Source organism: Macrosteles quadrilineatus, unplaced genomic scaffold, assembly GCF_028750875.1.
Source record: "Macrosteles quadrilineatus isolate MER2022 unplaced genomic scaffold, UCM_ALF_1.0 Scaffold_7__1_contigs__length_78375512, whole genome shotgun sequence".
Classification (NCBI taxonomy): domain Eukaryota; kingdom Metazoa; phylum Arthropoda; class Insecta; order Hemiptera; family Cicadellidae; genus Macrosteles; species Macrosteles quadrilineatus.
This window is the reverse complement of record NW_026542600.1, coordinates 8,311,983-8,334,014: the sequence shown is the minus strand read 5'-3', so window position 1 is coordinate 8,334,014 and position 22,032 is coordinate 8,311,983. Positions and strand designations below refer to the sequence as shown.

The 22,032-nt window shown below is 35.7% G+C and overlaps 1 protein-coding gene across 1 annotated transcript in view; it reads right to left on the bottom strand.

Annotated features, from left to right (window-relative positions):
* Positions 1-22,032, bottom strand: part of LOC128998170 (neurexin-4) — a 43,410-nt gene that overhangs the window by 7,369 nt on the left and 14,009 nt on the right. The window contains exons 2-15 of the mRNA XM_054424183.1: positions 21,177-21,365; positions 20,752-20,968; positions 19,945-20,036; positions 18,421-18,580; positions 17,704-17,829; positions 16,373-16,576; positions 15,289-15,447; positions 12,575-12,721; positions 10,897-11,067; positions 9,679-9,796; positions 9,055-9,155; positions 4,635-4,739; positions 3,214-3,345; positions 2,059-2,238 (exon numbers count right to left, since the gene is read on the bottom strand). Coding sequence (XP_054280158.1) covers positions 2,059-2,238; positions 3,214-3,345; positions 4,635-4,739; positions 9,055-9,155; positions 9,679-9,796; positions 10,897-11,067; positions 12,575-12,721; positions 15,289-15,447; positions 16,373-16,576; positions 17,704-17,829; positions 18,421-18,580; positions 19,945-20,036; positions 20,752-20,968; positions 21,177-21,365 — 2,101 coding nt within the window. The remainder of the gene's footprint in view (positions 1-2,058; positions 2,239-3,213; positions 3,346-4,634; positions 4,740-9,054; positions 9,156-9,678; positions 9,797-10,896; positions 11,068-12,574; positions 12,722-15,288; positions 15,448-16,372; positions 16,577-17,703; positions 17,830-18,420; positions 18,581-19,944; positions 20,037-20,751; positions 20,969-21,176; positions 21,366-22,032) is intronic.

Genomic DNA, 22,032 nt, shown 5'->3' with positions numbered 1-22,032 from the left:
TGTAGGCATATTTGTTATTACTTATTATTTACATTACATTTTCATTGATAATGGATTAGCAAAGTATAAGATGCCATGTTTTTATCACAACGTTACTGAAAGTACTTTTATAATAGAAGATCTGGATAAAATGTTTCATAAAATTGTTCAAACTTTGTATTATACCTGAATTCACCAAGTATATTTTACAATATTTATTTCTTGCAGTTGATTTTATCCTGCAACTCTAGACAAGATATTATTCTACTACAGAAACTTACAAAGATTTTATTTTCTAGCTTGTAAATATTCAGTGGCTAAATAAAACCAGAGCACATAGCCTAATGTAAAATATCACCCAATTGGGTATCAACTTTGAAACCAGACTGCAATGAACCAACAGCAATCATTTTATTTTATTTCCTAAGCTATCTGCAACTCTAAATTCATCACTAGGACTAAAAGTGACGTGTTTGCCATGACCTCAAGTTTAACAGGCAAAGCCAAAGGCCGTAAAATGAGCAAGGATCGAAAAAACACTTTTCAGTCATATGATGAACTATTGTTATTTTTCACCGCCCTGCAAAAAATACTTTGCTACCTACTCTATATAAAACATTATATAATCTGTTTACAGCAAATGTCAGTTTGAGTTTAACAAGAATTTCATCTTGTCACATTGATTCAGTTTGAAAATCATGTGTCTCTAGGTTTTTTCAAAATTCCCAAGAGACAAATAGTGTTTTTTTGTACTCTAAAGCGTACAAAACCCCACAATCAATTTCTCGCTTTTGAAAATTTGTTGCTGAATTGACTTATGTAGTCTCTATGCGACGCCACATATGAATTAATTTTAATTACAAATAAAACAGCTGATAGCCCTAACACCAGCTGATTTTTTAGGCTCTATGACTAATAAATAATAACTAGTTTAACCCCGTAGTACATGCAGTAAAAATACAATAAGCACAGAACAGAAGTGAAAGCTTGAAAATTAAGACATACATTTCAAATATTCATTTTCAATGTACCAAGGTTGAACGATAAGGCATTTTGATGAAGTAAAGAAAAATAATGAAAATCCCTTAGAGGTCATTGCTTCTACGTGTCACCTAAAAAAGATTATTTTTTTCCTGGTGTCCATGTAAGTGGCATTTTAAAGAAGGAATTACACTTGCTTGAATGGGAAAGTTAACCAAACACAACAATTTTTTTAAATATGCTGGGGATTGAACCTGTCCCTCGCTCTCCGATGTCCGAGATGCTAACCACTAAGAAAACACTAGTAGTAATATTACTGGGGAGGCGATTTTTAGAGTTTCTCCCCTAATAACAACCCTGTAAGCGATTTTCACTACTAAAATTGAGTAAATTAAAAAGATAAAAATGGTTTTAGATAGCATTAGTCACAGAGTTTGCAATACTTAATTCTTATTTTACTGCAAACACATATAATTGGTCATGCTTCATGCTGCATTAGTGTCACATAGTTTAATCAAGAAGTGTTAATTAATTGCAATAAAAGCTCTAAAACACTCATGGATAGACTTCTTTGTTATCAAGGGCAATTTACAGTTTCCAAGAATTTGGAGCTAGAATATCTGTTGATAAAAAATTTAAGCAGATGTTAACTAAACATAAATTTGCACAGTTACACAAGAAGAAAATAAAGATCGCAAAGAATAAAAGAGCTGCAATTATAAAAAAATATAGCTCCAGTAACCCTCAACAAAACATAACCAAGAGCATCCAGGGGTGCTAAAATATTTTTACTTCTGAAATGTACCTCAACCAAAAATATATATACCCAATTTTTCATCTATATGAATAAGAATATTTGAAAGGTGAAATTTGATATTGAACATATTTTCTTTCCATTGAATTTGCTTGATGACAAATAGCTAAATAGACAATTTGAGCATAAAAAAAAATTAATAATGCCCCAGAAATAGCTTTTGGTAGGTAGTTTACGCAGCTTTCATTTAGTTCCTGGATCTAAGAAAATCCGAAGATCTAACACAGTACGCACTCCTTAGTTTGACACACATAAAAAGCACAACATAGTCAATAGATACTAACCGCTGTTGGATATCATGATGGTCAAATACTCTCCAGTGATGTTGGAGAAGAAGCCCAGAAGGAAGCCCTTGGGGTTGGTTGTGGTAAACCCGACACGAATGTTCTCTGCAATAGTTGATCTCCAACTTCCCATGAAGTCGTATTTGATGATGGAACTGGGACGCATGTTAACTCCGATTTCTGTATCAGAACGTCACGTTAAATCTCCTGAGATTAAAATTTAAATAATGAATACTTCCAATCAAATTTTGAGTGAAGTGAAAATTTTAATTGAACAATTAAAACGTCATTGATGTTCTTTGGCTCAGGATTACTTCTTGAACAATAAAATGGTATAAAATTATCTGATTCCGACTATGATCCTAAATTTTTTAGTGAGCCGCTACCACTTTTGACTTTTTAAAACTCGACGAGCTCGCATGAGTGACATCAAGAGCCTGAAGATAAGGTTATAACCTTGAAACCAGTAGCTGCTCACTACAAAATTTAGGATCACAGACGGAATCAGCTAATTTCATACCATTTTAATGTTAAAATGTGCAGAAAACTTCAGGTATACTACTCAAAATCAAACCATAAAATAAACCGCTACAGATAGGACCGGATCCACAATGGTTAGGTAACAGATACCAGAAATTTCAATTTCTGAGGTGTTGCCTTCCGGATTACTTAACAATTACTAATCTAGAGGTTAAATACTTTGTTGCCAACGTAATCCTTGGTATACTTAATGGCTACCGGTTTCGACACACTTAAGGTGTCATTGTCAAGCCTAGACGTGGTTGTTGCTCCTAGGAGGTCGTCATAAAGTCTTCATAAACACATAACGAGACGAACAAATGACAAAAACGAACACTAACAAACATTTTTAACGAATAATACTGTATGGCCATACAACCCATGGTGCGGCTGCGGGTTCAGGGTGTAGGTCTTTTACGTTGGCAACAAGGTATTTAACCTCTAGATTAGAAATTTCAAAACTAAATTCAGTTTGAAAATTCACAATGCTTTTAGAAAGGAAATAATATATTGCACAAGGAATCGGTGCACTCTTTTGGTGCTCAAACCAACTACATTAATTCATATTCTAAAATTGGCAAAAATTTTTTAATGAGAATGTGTCTACTTCCATAGTCTAGTATTGATTTGACTTACCATCAGCACAGATCGGCCCCTTGAATGCAGTCCATCGGCAGTCGCACCAATACCCATCGTACTTCTCGTGACATGTTCCGTTGTTGAGACAAGGATTAGACTCACACTTTCCCACACATCCAGGCATCACTCCTACACCATAACATGTTATGTGTTAGTTATAATTGAACATAGAAACATGCTGTACATTGTTAATTTGTTTTACAGCAGATGTTTGTTCTAATTGGATCAAATAATATTAGATAATTAATTTCACTGGAGAGAGGCTGAAATCTCATTTCAGGTTTATTTATTGAAAAACACAATGGTAACCAAAAGTTGCATTTGACTCATCCGAATCAGATAAAGAATATGCACAGTGTAGGGTCAGGTAACACTAGATTTCATTTGAGTTACTCTACGCCATCGGAGCTTTTTACGTTTATTTTTTGAGGGAACAATCCAAACTGAGAACTTGTAACTAATGTCAATTAGTTCTTAACTTCTTAGACAACATCATTAATGAACTCTTGAGTCTAGATTTGATTTTTCTCTAGATCGAACCATACTTCAGATTTCAAGGCAAGCACTTTACCTTCTCATCTACGCAGACGATACGGTTTAAAAATAGATTATGATGATTCAGCCAAAGAGCACTTTAAATTTTTTTTAACTCTTATCTTAACAACTCTTATCTTATCTTAATTTTTATCTTTTTTAAATATATATGCTCAATATATTTATGAAGTTATATTAAATGATAAAAACCAAGATAAGAAATTGCTCAAAGATTATATACTAAATTTAGCTATTTATTCGATGGAAGAGTTCTCCACCTCCCTCGAATAGGTAGCAAAGTTTTATTTGTATTTTTTTAGTAGTATAGTTAAAAAGTTGGTACCACTACTGTTACTAGTATTAATTGACACTATTAAATGTACCACATTTGTATATATTTATGAATAAAGATTATGAATATGAATAATTACAGTGCTAACCCAGAAACAGATGGACCGTGAGAAGTGCTAAAGTAGATTTTCCGTCAAAAACCATCAACAATTGTAGTTTAGAATTCAGAGGAAAAGTGGCCAGATAAAGCAAGGACCAGACAACCTGAGATCAAATAGAGGTGTTTAACTGTATATACAGTAGAACCTTGATAACAAGACTCTCATATGGATTATAAAATAAGACTTGTTATCAAAGGTTGACTTCTTATCGAGGATGGCAATAACATGTGATTAGGGGTAAAATATTTTCAAGGGGATTTGAAAATGACCTTTGTTATCAAGGGTGACTTGTTATCGAGGTTCTACTGTACATTTTTCAATGATACCCTCCAAAGTCCAACGTGGTACTAGATGTGTCCAATAAACAAGATTGTACTGGAATTAAGAAACTGTGACTTGACAGAGTGTATAATTTCAAACATAAAACCTTACCATACAGTCCCTTCTTGGCGTATGACATGAGGTCCACGTGTCGGCCGTTGAGAAGCAGAGCTCTGATACAGCCTGTGAAGCCATCTCTGTAGTCTGTTGTGGCTCCTGAATCAACAACATGACAATTAGATCATGAACACACAACAACAAACAAGAAAATACTAACAATACATCTAGAGACAAAACACGCAAGCCAAGTGGTATAACAATTGAATAAAGATATACCAGGCTTTAAAAGTGGTGTGGAATAGTTTGTGCGTTAAAATGTCAAACTCTAAGACATTTATCAGTGTCAATATGTTTGTAAATTTTTCCAGACATCACAATAGCCTTGCCACATTTATACAGGGTGTTCCATGAAGAGGTTGATATGTTTGAATCAATAAACTAAACGCATAAAACGTGCTATAAACTTTTGACTTCACACTAAAACAAACACATGTGAAAAAAACACTCTTGAGTGATTGAACACCCGATTGATTCTTAACTATTTTAAATTACTTATTGGTTTTATTATTTATTTATCAACCCTATTCCTAGTAATATAGATAGCCTCCTATTTATGAATCGATTTCCTTGAAGGTGGAACTAAACTTGGTTACTTAAGCCGCAAATGGCTTATTGCTTCATATTTATTTTCAAAGCCAATAGCCCAGGAGCAACTTTTTGCTTTTGCACAGTTGAACAAATGTATTGTTACATAAGATAAAGATACCGTACAAAAAAACTCGACAGATAATGAGAAATCTTATTACTGAATCCTTCCATTGTTTTTGGTTTGCAAAAGCAGCTGTAGCTATGTTTTATGCTGTTGTAAATATAAGTAATTTGACCTTGAATATTAGGTTGCTGATAATGTTGTAATTATTTGTTCTGCCATTTTGTCCTGAATAGTCAGAATGAAGTGGTACTAGGGGAGGGGTGTTTTACAAATCTATTTTTTAAACTGCACAGTTTCAAGTTTATAGCGTGTTCGATAAGTCTGGATTCAAAAGGAGACGTAGGAATTGGTTATCTCTGGAACTTGCTAACTCGGTCGTGTTTCGGAACTGGCTAACTCTGGAACTGGCTAACCGTCTCAGTCAGGAATTGGCTAACTCCGGAACCCGCTAACTCGATTTTGTCTCGCGGTGGAATTCGCTAACTCTTGAAGTCGCACACTCGGCCGCGTCCACTGCACGGAGCGTTGTCAACCTTGTAAGACAAAATAATTGTACTCTGCCGTATTTCAAAATGTCAGTGTCAATGAAGATACAGTACAGTGTTAGCAAAACGGGATTGCCGATGGAGACCTGTGGGGGTGCGTGCATAATTGGGTATGACACTGCATTCAGCGTTCAGTGTCACCGGACATTGACTAGACACGAAAAACAAGCTTCAAAGTTTACAATGGGATGTAAAGTTTACTTGTGTTGGTTAGTCTATATGGTAAGACTATAATGCATTTTCCACCCTAATAATCACAAGAATAATATTAAACATACTTCTAAATATATTTATTTTATCGACTACGTTGCTCTTACTCCTAATTATTCGTGGGATACGACATTATGGTACCGATACGATCATAGGTACTACACTTTCAGCAACACTGGCCAAAATTCTTCGTGCTTGGCTCCCATTGGACCTTTGTGCGAGGCTTCTGATTGGGAGTTAGCGAGTTCCGCCGAGGGACAGAGTTAGCGACTTCCGTACGAGGACGGAATTCGCTAACCCACGGGTTAGTGGGTTCCGGAGTTAGCCAATTCCGAAACCGAACAAGTTAGCGAGATCCTCTGAGACGTAGGAATTGGCTAACTCAGGAACTCGCTAACTCGGTCGTGTGTCGGAACTGGCTAACTCTGGAACTGGCTAACCGTCTCAGTCAGGAATTGGCTAACTCCGGAACCCGCTAACTCGATTTTGTCTCGCGGCGGAATTCGCTAACTCTGGATATCGCTAACCCGGCCGCGCCCACTGCACGGAGCGTTGCCAACCTTGTACGACAAAATAATCGTACAATGCATTACCTATTTCAAAATGTCAGTGTCAATGAAGATACAGTAAATGTTATTGTTTTTTGTTATCAATTCCACTTTTAACAGATAACTAGACCAAAGTAATTCAAAGACAATTAAAAATCATGAAAAAGTGTTTTTTTTATTTAACTGTACAATGGCCAGTTAAATGCTTATGATTTCGATCTTAAATATAAATTCCATCAGTATAAAAGAAAATAATAGAATATGAAAAATATTGGAAATTCAGTTTAATTGGTACTAAATAATTAAACCTCTACGAAATTAAGCTAAAATACACGAAAGTTCTCAAACACGGAAAACAGATTTAATCGTAATGTCGTAATAAACCAAAACCATTAATTAATACAGTCATCAACCATCGTAACTTTCATAACTAATTCATAGATTTAAAATTAAATGTTCGTCGTTGAACCGTCCAACTTACGTGTACAAATATGATGACATAGACTAATATAGCCTAAGTAATAGTTTGAACCAAAGCATTGTAGGCCTACTAGTAAATAGTTGCCTAATTCTAAAATGTGTTTAATTTTTTAGCAATAATGTTACATGTTTTAAAACTGTTTTTAGATTGTACACCAAAGCACCACTAGTAAAAAATAGGAGAAGATATAATATTCATATAATGAAACGTGACAGGGTTATTTTAATTCACGATTCTTAATAAACGAATTGACGGATTTTCCTGATTTGAGTGTTGGGTTTCCTTTATATTGCTTTCACAATCGATATAAACTATACCAAGCCATTACTCGGTTCACCGTTCCCCGGTACTGAGCTACTCAATAGACAATAGCTTTGTTGTTGGATAAGATCAAGTAATTTTAGCTATGGCCACCATTCATAAGAATTGTAACAAAGAAGAACGCCTGGGTCCATTTAGAACCAGCCTGGAGACAAACTCCAGACTTTTAAAAAGTAGGCCTACTGAAAGACGTAAAATTAATATTAGCCTAATTCAGCAAAATTAAGAGGATGACCCGGGTTCTACACTAATAGCCTACGATAAAAGAAATTTACAAGTTGTATTTATGCATAGACTAATTTTTAATGCAATCCATGAATATATTAGGCCTACCACTTTATAATGTATTGATAAATTTTATTTAAATTCAATAGCTCTATTTAAAAATACATCACCACTACAATGTAATTCTGTTATGACGTTTAGCGTGTAAATTTTATTATGATTTATGATTCAAGGTTACAAGCCCAGTATATAAAATACGAACTCAATAATTTTATTTGCAGAAGTTCACAAAATGGATTCGAATAAAAGAAACAAAAATAGATATTTCATAACATGTAATAGATCCAAATTAAATGTGCATTTTTAAAACGTTTTTTTTTATCTTTTTGCATACCAATAAGCTACTATTTAAGTAAGAAACCCACATATAAAACATACTCCCTTATATTAGTACATTTCTCATCCTTATGGATCAGCTGAAGACAGTATTATTGTTAGTTCTGTCCGGTGCACTGTCTTTAGAGGTCGTGTTTTGTTTACAATTGTTTCTTGTTTCAGTAATTTAAAACCTCGTTTAACCAAATAAAACGTTCTAATCATAACTAATAACACGTCCCCAAGTTATATAACCAAACAGTAAAGAACAAATCATGAAGTTGACTATAAAATAAAATAAACACAATTTTGTCGACACTAGCGATCAGTGTCACCGGACATGAACTAGACACGAAAAACGAGCTTCAAAGTTTACAATGGGATGTAAAGTTTACTTGTGCTGGTTAGTCTATGGTAAGACTATAATGCATTTTCCACCCTAATAATCATAAGAATAATGTTAAACATACTTCTAAATATATTTATTTTATCGACTACGTTGCTCTTACTCCTAATTAATCGTAGGATACGACATTATGGTACCGATACGATATAGGTACTACACTTTTGGCAACACTGGCCAAAAATATTCGTGCCTGGCTCCCATTGGACGGCCCGCGAGGCTTCTGATTGGGAGTTAGCGAGTTCCGCCGAGGGACCGAGTTAGCGACTTCCGTACGAGGACGGAATTCGCTAACCCGGCTCTAGAGCGGGTTAGCGGGTTCCGGAGTTAGCCAATTCCGAAACCGAACAAGTTAGCGAGTTCCTCTCATCGACCAAATTTGAAGATAGGGCGTTTAACATGGGGTTAGCGAGTTCCAGAGTTAGCCAATTCCGCGGACCCGATCCTCTCATCGACCAAATTTGAAGATAGGGCGTTTAACATGGGGTTAGCGAGTTCCAGAGTTAGCCAATTCCGCGGACCCTTCCAAAGTAGCGACCTCTTTGTGAGAGACTCTGAGTACGTATAACGACAAAAAGTGAAACTTCTCACAACTTTAACACCAACTCAACTTTACTTAGGTAATTTTAAATTGGAAATAAATGTACAAACCTAGAACTAACGGCGAGTCCAAATGAAGAGCTCGCACAGGACCTGGGGGTTCCCTTACTTCTGCCTTGAGAGCTCCGTCCAATACAATACGAGCTTCTTTCCTGAAATATCACACAGGTGTCAACAACACATCACTCTTAATCAACATTCGTCATGATCAATATCGTTTAAAAATTCAAAGAAATAACTCAGTTTAAGTATTTGACATCGACACCTAAAAATAGGTCTTCGAATATGACTGTGTCACAGACAAAAACTTATGACATTTTGGACCATAAAGTCCTGGGTTCAAACACCCCCAATCACCAATAGATTTTAGCAAAGATATTGCTACAACCTCTAGGCCTAGCCTGAAGTAATGTGAAAAAAATCCCGAGCTTGAGCCTAGCATCCTAGGATGTGAAGTTAAGACATAAATATAAAAAATTTCAAGATTTGTTAAGTCAGAACACGTTTTAATTCAGTTCTGTGGAAATCTCATTCTCGATGTATTCCTGAGTAAGCATTCAAAAATTTAAATGCACATCGTATTTCTTTCATTACTTATATGTCCTTAGACTAACATCATTACATGTCATGTATAGAAGCTGCGGTAATTAGGCCAATATGATTTGCAGAACATACCTGTTCCTCTCGATGGACACAGAATGCCAGTTGTTGTCGGCAAGTTTGTGGGACGTCTCCACACTTACTCCCAGGGGACCACTGCCGGCTTGATATGTGAACTGAAGAGTGTCTCCACCTGTATTAAAAATATTCATTTAGTTAACAAATGTTTTTGGTAAGTAAATGAGGGATTACATACAAATGGGAATGATCTTGTATACAGTTTTTTTTATCTTAAATAACTGTATTTCATAGTAATGAATTATATTGATTTTATGACAAAAACTTTGAATATATGCTTTGCATAATGTCTAAGACACAACTATTTTTTTCTAACATACTACTATTTTTATTCATATTTTGTATTTGAAAGGCTTAAAATAATAAAGAAAGATAGTACAGTAGAGTCCCGCAAACTCGGCGTTATGTGGACTGGACGGGTGCCGAGTTTGTGAAATGCCGGGTTATTGGAAACTAGGGTCAAAAATAAGAACAATACAATTTTTAAGCTTTTTAACTGCCTTTTTTACTACTAACTGCCTTTTTTATTAATATTTATATAACGAGTCAGTATTAAGTCATCAGATATAGTACAACCAATCCTTGGTACGAGTTGTGAATGATTCAACTTGAGCTGGCTTGAGTCCATGTTTAACTCAGACTAAAAAAATCACTAATTTTCTGAGCCAGGTAATGACCGAATTATCCAGATTGCCGGGTTATCGAGTGCCGAGTTTGCGGGACTCTACTGTAATGTTATTTTGAGAAGTTTTAGCAAATGTTACTTATTTGTGTACACCAGTGACATTTTTAATTAAATAAACATGGCTTTTAAGGGAAAGCGGTTCAACCTCCTAAAAATTTTATGGGTATACTAGGAATTGAACCTGTGTCCCTCTCGCACTGAAGTCCAAGACGCTAACCACTAGGCTAACAACACACACAGAACCAATGAAATGTTCTGTTATCCTACTGTTCCTCCAAGTTTTATTGACTTTGCTGAACAAGTTAGAAACTCAAGACTATAAGATATGTAAATTCATAACTGAGTTATGTCATAACATACTTAACGTTGTTAATACTTAATATATCAACCAAACTTTCAAAGGATGTCTGTCTCATCAACACAAGACTCAAGCACTGAGTTTCCCTGTTTGGTAAACAAACTGAAAACATCGAGGAACCAACAATTCTACAATACTACGTCTGATTTACCAAACTGGGGGTAAAACTTACCTAATATCGAGACTTTGATGAAGTCAGTTGGACCCTTACTGTGAAGAATGACTGCATTTTGAACTGTTGTTCTGAACTCAAAGTAAATGTCTCCATTATGTCCCATGTCAAAGGTCGGCAGGTCGATCGTAGCATCAGTGATACGGAAAGTGACGACGTTGTTGAACAAATCTGCAAATTAAGGTCAATTGTGGTAAGTAAGACATTGGTAAGTAAGTTTACTGTTGTTGTATGAAAAAGAAGCAAGACATGCTATCGAGAGCTTTAGATTTGTTGCATAGGAATGTAAATACAGTAGAGTCTTAATTATTTAATCTTCGGTTATTTTACCTTAAGTAAATCGGTATGTGAAGACTGCAGACAACCCCTATTGTATTCAGATTAGGGTACCGAACCGATTATTATCTTTTTAGATCATGTTTGAAAGTAAATTCAAGTTATTTTCTTGAAATTATTAGATGCTTGCTTTTTATTGATGAGAATGTAAACATGGTTCACAATACAGAATGTCAAACATACATTTCCCAATGGGGTGTGTTAGTGTAGATGAGACGGGGTGTGTTGATTTAAACAGTAGAACCTTGGTATTAAAGCTGTTAAAAGAATAAATTTGAGAGAGATAGCTTCGCAATGTAACTTCAAACCGAAGTTTTATTAGTCACTTTATATTCACCAAATAATTATGGATTATATATCAAAGATTAGAGTGTTTCGTGAATATATTTTTAAACTACAGCGCTAATATTTACATGTAAAATAGTTAATCTAATCATTATATTATTCCATTTTGTATTCTATGTTTTTAGCATTAGAGCTGAACCAAAATACGAGGCATGTTTTTTAAGTTAATGTTTTTTAAGTAAGTACCGTACCGTTTCTAAATTTCTCTGCTCCAGCGCTGCGATTGGCATTTTGGACATTTGCGCTGTGTATGTGCATCTATTGGCAAGCCTGCGCCAGAAATTCAGCAACAATCGGGCAATCGGCCTTGTTTACATCTGGTTTCGAGCATTCAAAATGGTGCTGCCAATTGAGACTGCCGCCGACTGTGACGTGAGCGCTGTAATTGGATTTTTAAGTGCTTAAGGTGTGAAAGCCATTGAAATTCATCAACAGATTAGTGAAGTGTATGGCGAGAACATTATGAGTGTCGTGACGGTACGAAAGTGGGTAAGGGCATTTAAAGACGGCCGCACCAACGTTCATGATGAGCAACGCACTAGGTGGTTATCTGTCATTACTGATGAATTGGTGCGTAAAGTCAATGAAAAATGAGAGAGAACAGGCGGTTTACGATCTCATCATTATCTGATGGGTTTCCTTTACTCATAATGTTCTCGCCATACACTTCACTAATCTGTCGATGAATTCCAATGGCTTTCACACCTTTAGCACTTACAAATCTAATTACAGCGCACACTTCATAGTCGGCGGCAGTCTCAATTGGCGGCATCATTTTGAATGCTCGAAACCGAATGTTAACACGGCCAAATGTTGCAAAATTTCCAGCACAGGATTTCCGATAGATGCACATTCACAGCGCAAATGTCCAAAATGCCAATCGCAGCACTGGAACGGAGAAATGTAAAAACGGTACTTACTTTTAAAATATGCTTCATAAACATCGATAGTCATTGGAACAAACAAAAATCTTTACATTAACAAAATGATAACCTACCATCTCCTTCACAGAGTAGGGGTCCGAGTCTGTATTTCCCAGCTTTCTCGTCCAATGGACTTCCAGTGTCCCCAAACCTGACCTGACGAACAGGCAAATGTTCCTTCTCCGTTATATCTCCTCCATCTTCCAGCCAAGTGTCTAAGCCTGCAACAAACAAGTACAAGTTATATAAGCAGTATAAAGTTCTCTATTTCAAGTTATTGAGATTTAGTGCCATTTTTACTATGTATAGGTGTGTACTGTTCAGAACAATGTTTCCTGTTTAATATAATTTGACTTATAACTTTCCAGTTTTAAAATATTAAGTGCAAAGGTCTCTGTTTTAATATATTAGCTATTGATCACAATTATATTTTTTCTGTTTCAAGATTCTGAGTAGGCCTACTGTGTTTTCTGTTTAAGGTAGTGATGGGTCGGTACCACTTTTTCAATGTCGGTACTGGTACCTGTTCCTAACCAAAATCAATTCTCGGTTCTCAGTTCCGGTACCATCGGTACCTCATTTTTAATTAGGCTACTTAATTGTTTTATTTTTGAAACAAAATACAGTATGTATCCCTATTTCAATTTTAAAACTGATTATTTTTCATTTGTCTAGGTTTGTTATATTAAGGGATTAAGAAAATAAAAACGGCCTATTTGTACAAAAAAAAAAAACACTTAAACAACCAAACTCATTCAAATCAAAACAATATGTACCATTCCAGAAGTGTTAAATATAGGCCTATTTGTTGAAATAGTTCACTGCTAAACCAATAAATTAAACATAGGCTACTAACTTTGGAAAGAAAAGTGGCTCTGGAATTTTTTTTAAAAATAAGTTAACTGCCTGTTAAGTTCTAGCGAAATATTTAGAAGGAAGTAATTTTGAGTCATTACGTACCTATAACCTGCATTAAGTTAGTTTTAGGCTCCAGTATTAAGGAAACTTGAACAAAAGTATTTATGTAAAGGATATTTTAGCCTCAGATAAGGAAAGGACGGTATTAAGGAAGTGTAATAATTGTATTGAGTCCAAATAAGCCATTTAATTGATGCAGTCTTTATTAAAATTGCCTTCCGTCTTCTGCTTGACGACGATGGTCCGGACCCCCCCCATTCTGGTCTTAAATATAATATTTTTTGTTAAATTAAATGTAGAATTATATAATCATACTGTATTGACGTTGGGGTTGATTATTTTCAATGCCAAGAGAGCTAAAAAAGACCGTTTTAGGGTCTATTTTCCTGGACCCCCCCCCTTTACATGGACTCCCCGGTCGGTCGACCCCCCTATTTTGAAATCCTGGCTACGTTACTGCAATGGAGCAATTGCAGCCGATGTTTGCACCACTCTATCACCTGACTATAGTGACAATAACTTAACTAACTAACACTGAGATAATCATCCTATAGCCTACTATTGATAATATTTAATGATAAATATGCCATTTCAAATAGCCTTAAGTGAAAAATAATTATCATGGTTGACAATTTGAATTTTGTAAATGAGTATATAAAAATATAACTAATTAACTTGGTACCGAAGGTATCGGTACTGACATTTCACCATCTCGGTCCCCGTACTTTTCCCAAGAACCGGTGGATCCGGCATTTGACGTTAAGTACCGACCCATCACTATTTGTTTTCTGAATAGATGTATTGAGGACAAAGTTCCCCATCCCAAGTTATTTAGTTTGAAGTTATCTGTTTTAAGTTATTGAGATTTAATCTCCATATTTACATCTGTGTTGTACAAAGTTCTTAATGTGAAAAATTATGAGTACAACGTTTAATGAGTAAAAAAATCCAGTACAAATCCACGTAAAAAGCTATTGAATGCAAAAACAGAAAAGTAAGATACGAAGGAAACATGATTATGGGACAACCGTGCGCCTATAGCTCTGGTATGTTGGGGCAGACGTGATAGACACGACTCAAGTGTACCATTGAATGTATCCCCTGTATATTACTTCCCTGTTGTGCAAAGCACCCTGAATACGATCAAGCAAGGCCAACAACGGGTCTGAATGTTTTTGAAGACCTATTAGAACCATTGTCTGTGTTCGACGAAGGCAGAGCTATAATAACCATACGTAGAAAAATCTTCACACGATACTCTACTTGTTCAGAGTCGTCTCATGATGTATGTTTACTCATTATTTTTCATCAAACGCAATCCTGGGGCTACCAAATATAATTATTAAGATTTTTTTCAAGCTCGTATAGCACGTTTGCTAATAGAAAATAAAGAAATACTGTTCCTAGTTGGAGAAAAATCTGTTAACACAGCTTCTAGTCACCTTTAAAAATTTTTTATTTATATTTTGATTACGTATTTTAGTTGTAAATTTATTTCTGTAGTTCTCAGTAAAATTCTTGCCAATTGAATGAACCAGTTATTATTTCTCTTATTATCAAGTTGTTGGTCTCTTAAGACTTAAGCGAAAGAAATAATTTTGATCCCAAAATAAATTGATCCAAACAAGTTTAGGTAATTGTTAGGATTATATTTCCAAGCAATTAATGTACCTTAATTTTAAGTGCTACTAGCATAAACTCAGAAACTGAAAAGAAGAACTCTCAAAAATGAAACAATAATATTCCCCGTCAAATATTGAAAAACCTTAAACTTTGTAAACAGTAGTAATCTATACTCAAAGTACTGTATACTGTAAGTGATCTACTGAAAAGTAGTAGTAGTAACGGATACTGCAAGTAATGTACTGACCAGAATCACAGTTGCACCATTTTGTTTTGTCCTGACACTCTCCCATGATGCCACAGTAACATTTGCGAGAGCCTGGGATACTTCCTCCCCAGTAGTCCATCTTCTGATTATGACGACTCACCCACCATGAGAACGGCTGGAACAGCTGATCTGGAGAAGCTGTAAAAAATCTCAGGGTTAGGGTCAAATTATCGTTGAGATAACATTTTCAAAGATAGTATCCAGCAAAACAAGGGATGAACCTGTACAGTACAAAAGGATTCTCCCAAACTTTTGTAATTTTGTTGAATATCTAATAAATGTCTTATTTGTCTTAGTACAAGGGTGAACATGTACTGATAAAATTTTAGTGGTGAACAAAGACACAAACCCAAGTCATCACTGCTATGGATTCAAAGTTTATCAAGCTACTAACTGAGCCTTTAACTCATCTAAATAAAATATATGATATGTTTAAAACAATTTTACATAATTTGTACTGTGAAGTCATAATCAATCAAACAAAGATAAAAAATCATTTTATAACTGAAGTAATCTTTTTCAATTCTCAAAGATGAGCTAGAATTAGGGATCAAAACAAATACAATTCAAGTTCATGTCATTTGGATCTAGGTACCATTGAATTTGTTTTCTGTCACTTTGATCAATGTATTTTTGAGTTGAAATACAAATTGACGATTTAAATGTCATTGTTTCAGTTCATCAATATCTATCTAGTTTGGGCATATTGGATGTTAGCCTTTTGGTTTTTCATACAATACTTCATGTAAAACAATCATAAAATAATAATGATAATGTGTGTTACAAAAGGTTATTTTGTTCAGTTGATTATTTTGAGACTTCCTGTGGAACTAAGGAACATACTGTAATGTTAAAAAAAAGATTAAAACTGTTGTTCATCCATACTCCGTTAAATTACCTCTTTTTCCAATGAAAAACATGCACATTGTATCTTCTTTTTAGTTTGTTGTTGTTGTTGTTGTTTAGTTGTATTTGTCCTAGTTTAAAACCACAATGACGCAATTCAATGTATACCATTGTGCACAACATGAATAGAGATATTTTCGATCAACCAATAGCTTACAGGGAGAGTTAAACAGACGAGAGTTCCTGCAGGTGTAGGAAATGCGTTGCCAACACGATGAAGATCTGTTGATGAGGGCTTCAATCTGGTCGGCATTGGCGTCGTACACAATGTTCTGCATGAAGCTGCCCGGCTCCTGGAAGCCGTCTACTGGGGTCTCGTCTTCATTGCTGTGATGTAGCATAGTCACTATGCGGCCGTCAGCTGAAATAATATGAATGGTTAGGTTACATGAAAATAAATAAATCCTACTTCTAGTGCAACTAAAGTCTTTTAAATGAGTATTATAGTCCACCATGCGTTTATGGTCCCAAAAAACAACCCAATAATCAGTTTAACTGTGCAATCATTATGATTACCTCCTGATCTATTGTTTCAGGAACAATCTAGGTTACTAAACATTCATTCACATTTCAATAGTCGTGGATGTGTAAGTACATTTTAGAGTGTACAGCTACGTCGTCAAGATAGGAAAATTCAATGTCAATTTTCGGTGTAGAGAGAAGTTAATGCGAGAAGAAAACTTACATAACCACTTTCCCTCTACTCTAACCACATATATTAATTAAGGTAAAAGCTATTTTTAGAAGACAGTACAAATAACAAAAACAATGGTGGAAGATGGGCTCTAATGTCAAATTGTGTATGCTCTACTTGCCACAAATAACGGAGAAAACTTTACCTGAGACTCTTCAGAGTTCATCAGTGCAAATTATACGCAGCCTTCACAAAAATCTGCGGGAACTGCAAAGTTTTGTCAAATTGGCATGACACAGTTTACTGACTAAGGATGGACTGTTTAGGTCCCTTATCATTGATTATAAAACCTTACTTCAGAAATTTGAGTAAACAAAGTCCTGTTACAGTGATTGATACATGAAACACTGAGATATTTTTGGCCAAGAGGCCAGTAACAATTCTTAAACAATATGACATAAAGCTAGAAACTATATACGTTGATTGAAAATTTGATCAGTGAGTAAAAAATTTTCCTGGAATTGAGTTGTGTTCTATTCCACATCGCAAAACACGGGGCATCCAAAATTCTGAGTTCAAAGCTGTATTGGCAGCAAAGGTCCGTGCTACAATAAGTACAAATTTGAATAAGTAGAGGTGGGTAGGTCAATTTTATTACATTTGGCAGCTTAAACTTCCTATAAAACTTCACTTCGTCAGTTTGTTAAATTAGACTGAACCAGTGGCTGAAATTGCATTTTATTATAGCCTGCTAATATCCAATGGTCTGTATCACAAGGTTTCCATCCAATAAATCCTACTTTCTTCACTCTCTGTTATTTTTCTTATACATCACCATCAAGTTCTGAGCTTACCATAGTACTCGCAGGTGACAGGGAAGGGTTTGAGTGGGCCGCTTCCGTCAACATCTATCTTCACATGGGCTCTCTGTCCTACAGCAGCTGCGTTCTTATATGCCTCGCACGACAACGGGTTCAAAGCTGGAAACAACATATTTACTTAATGTTAATTGTCTATCCATTTTCTTCTTTGTCATAGGTATAAATTGTGTGAATTAAGATTAAGGTTTCCACTGAGAGTCACACCACTAGACCCTAGTGGTATTAAATTAATTCAATGGAAATCAATTGTTGAAATTACTACAAAATCACAAAAGGGACACTGTCAATAATTATACTCGTGATTTTATTACTGGACTTCTATTATTATGTTTGGTAGTCTCTTACCTATATCCTACCATATTTTCATTGAACTACATCCTACATGTTAGCTAAATCCTATAAGTTTTCCTACAAGCTAAATTGTACAAGTCCTACAAGTCCTAAGCCTCTCAAGTTTGTAGGCTAGGCTAGGCTCAGCTCGGAAATCGAGGTGCTCGCACTCCTCTAGTTTTCGGGGACATCCAGGACTCCACTGAAAAATCGGTGACTTTTCCAAGTGATTGGGAAATACAGGAACTTGACACTCTGCAAAATCATCTTTGATCCGACCCTAACACTTAAAAGTTGTTAACAACAAATATTTATCTGGAGTGTTAGACTTTGACTACCCAAGAGAAGTATAGGACTTACAAGTGTGGCACACAGCACCAGAGTACCCAGTGCCGGAGCAGTCGCAGTTGAACTCCGATGAACTCTGATGACAAACACCTCCGTGTTGACATGGGTTGGGGTTGCAACGGTCCAACATCTGACAGGTGTCAAACACTACTTCGCCCTTGCAGCAGTATTCCTATAACAAGGCATACATAATATAAGTGTAAGAAAGACAAATAGTAAAACAAAGTAAGTCCTACACTGGTTGATAAGTGACGGTCTGGGATCCATACGGGTTTAACTTTAGAATATTCTGAACACTAACCCTGATCACAATTAATAGTATTACCTTTTTGGTTTTTCTTGCCTTGAAGTTCTTGTTGGTTTTTGATACCTGATGCGCATTTCGCCACAGGTTGTGGCATCTTCAGAGTTTGCTATCCTACACTTACATTCTAATATATACACAGTTTATATATACAAGAGTCACTGTACCGGTTCACATGGTAGCGTTTACACTCGCGGCGCGGCGGGCGTGTGTTGCGAGCGCGGGGTGCTTACTTGTGCCGGGCGCAACACACGCCCGCCGCGCCGCGAGTGTAAACGCTACCATGTGAACCGGTACAGTGACTCTTGTATATATAAACTGTGTATATATTAGAATGTAAGTGTAGGATAGCAAACTCTGAAGATGCCACAACCTGTGGCGAAATGCGCATCAGGTATCAAAAACCAACAAGAACTTCAAGGCAAGAAAAACCAAAAAGGTAATTGATTAAAACTGTTCTTGAAACTGGGTTATATCATAAATTAATAGTAGTAAATTTTCAATTATAGTCATAGCCACTACTATTGGCAATTGGCCAATCGGCACAGAAATGTGATGCAACTCCAAAGCCTAGAATTACTTTACAACTCAATGGGGTTTCTTGTCACAAAGTATTTAGTACATACATGGTTAATCCATGTTTGATGGTTTTGTCATGCTATGGAATGTGTGGCCTATTTGTACTAGTGACAAGAGGTGTCAGGCAGCATTCCGTCCAATGTGGATTACCAATGAAACAAGGAGGATTGGGTGAGGAGAGCAGTTAGAAGTATGAAATCAGGGACTCAAACCCTCTGACAAATCATTACAATGATTTGCAATATCTTCGAAGAATAAGTAGATAGATGAAATCCCTTATAATTTTTTCCCATTATGTTCTACTTTCATAAACAAAAAATTTAATTGGTTTTGTATCAATCATTGGCAGATTAAATTAAACAAATAAGAATTTATTCCTAAATGATTACCAAAAACTCAAATCGGTTCAAAGGAAGGGGGAGTTGTCATAAATATGTCAAAATAATCATTATCCGTGAGGCACATGTACATTGGTTGGTGTTTACTAAATAAACTAGATACTAAGGGTATTTTTTTTAAGGATCAAGCTAAAAACAAGGTAAGAAGTCAAATATGTTTTGAACAGAAAATTATAGGCTAAAGATAAATACATTTTTTAAGTCTAAAAGGGGGCAGAATTAATGTTGCATTGAAACAATGCGTTTCAAACTTACGTCTTCTTTCCAGTCAGTGGGCAGTTTGTAGTTGCCGTCAATGCTGATGAGTCTCATACAACCGACGAACCCAGGAACTCCATAAACTCCGCCTGAGGAATAGAAACACATTTTCTTTACTAAATGACAACTCATTTAGTTCATTAACTGACATGGACAAAATGTAATGTAATTTGAGTCGATTACAGCTTGATTCTTTGTAAATGAGTCTCTAACCGTTAAATTGCTTAGCCTACTGTTTTTTTTGACAATTTTTCTTTTAACCAAATCAAAACATAATTTTAGGTAAAAAAAGGAAAGAAAACCCATAACCCAATAGAGATTAATATCCTAGAGTCTCGCTAATCCAAATAATTGGAACTAGATCCTTATCAGATGTTCCAAATAGCTAGATGGATTGGTTCTGGAAATAGGATTGGTTGGACGTTTGAATTAGCTGGACTTTTGGATTGGTTGAACGTTTGAATTAGCTGGACTTTTGGATTGGTTGAACGTTTGAATTAGCTGGACTTTTGGATTGGTTGGACGTTTGAATTAGCTAGACTTTTGGATTGGTTGGACGTTTGAATTAGCTGGACTTTTGGATTGGTTGAATGTTTGAATTAGCTGGACTTTTGGATTGATTGGACGTTTGAAATAGCTAAAAGTTTGGAATAGCTAAATGTTCACATTTAATTTGTACACCACTCTTGATGGCTCTACCTACAATAGTTTTTAATCTTTAACAGGTTACAGCTTTAAAATGGAAATGGAATGCCTTTTTCTCTTAATCGCCAAAGGTTGAAGGAGAAAAAAAGATAAACCAACCTCCAATCATGTAGACAGATCCAGTTTGCATGTTGAGTAGCCTGGTAGTTCTCATTGGCCGGTTGTCCACAGTCAGAACCAGAGTGTTGGTGGAGATCGTCAACATAGCCGTGTGCCACCGTCCGTCATTGAACCTCTCATTGTAGTTATCCAGGATCGCCTTGGGTCCGTTGTCCGACACTATCTCCACTTTGATCTTACCTTTCTCCAAGTACAACTGGAACAAAAAGTAGATCATTAAAAATGGAATTTGTTATTCTTTAAAAGTTGCGCTTTATGTTGAAACAATCCGACCAAAGCTTAACCACAGTATGCATTCAAAGATATTGTTAGTTATTTCCTGGACATTTTAGGCTAGGATTCCATTAAGATTATCAAGATCGGACTGGCAAATGTCGAAACATCTCTCTTTAGGTTTTACTTACCTTCACAAATCCCTTGGACGTAAACTTGTGGTACAGCAAAAGTCCATCTTCCTCGTAAGTTCTGAAGGAGAAAGACACATTCAGGGAGTTCATCCCCTCATAACCCTGCAGCTTGGCAAACGACTTGGCAGTCAAGAACGTCACAGGAATAATTGGAGGCTCCTGAAAACGATTGATTAACGATTGAAACTATTGATTAAAACTGATCTACTTTCAAAATATTTGTAAAATAATTACAGTAGTTTTATATTTGAAACACATTATACACTCCTAACCTAAACCTATAAAATTCAACTTGGTGTATTTTTGGTGTTGATGCCTGAAGTGAATTCACGGCATCACCTATTCTTGAGAAACTGGTACCAAAAGGAAGATGTGTTTGCTCCATTGCTGCCAACTTGTGAGAGAACATTTGTCAGATTGCTTGCGTGATTTCTTTGCTCTAACTTCCAAGAGAATTTCAATAAAATGGTTCAAAAGTGTTTTCATATTGTATTGAGAATCTAATAATGTGAATGGTAATTTATCTCTAAGGGCATTGATGGATATTGCCCAATATTTTGAGAGCCGAAAGGGAAAAGGAAATGAATAATCTTTGTATGTACAACGTCACTAGTGAAAATAGCCTACCTATGATAGAGGGCTTGTAGCCTTGGCCAAAGATTTGCAGCACATTTTCTGTCATAAACAATAGTAATGACGCCAAAAAAATTTGTCAGTTTTGGTTTTGAGTTCAGAATCTCAAATTCAAAACTAGGCCTAGCCGATTGAATCTCTGAATTGAAACTTAAGTTCTAGTGGTTTTGAAAATTTGAGATTATCACATATAACTAGAATTATCCTACGGCAAGGCGTA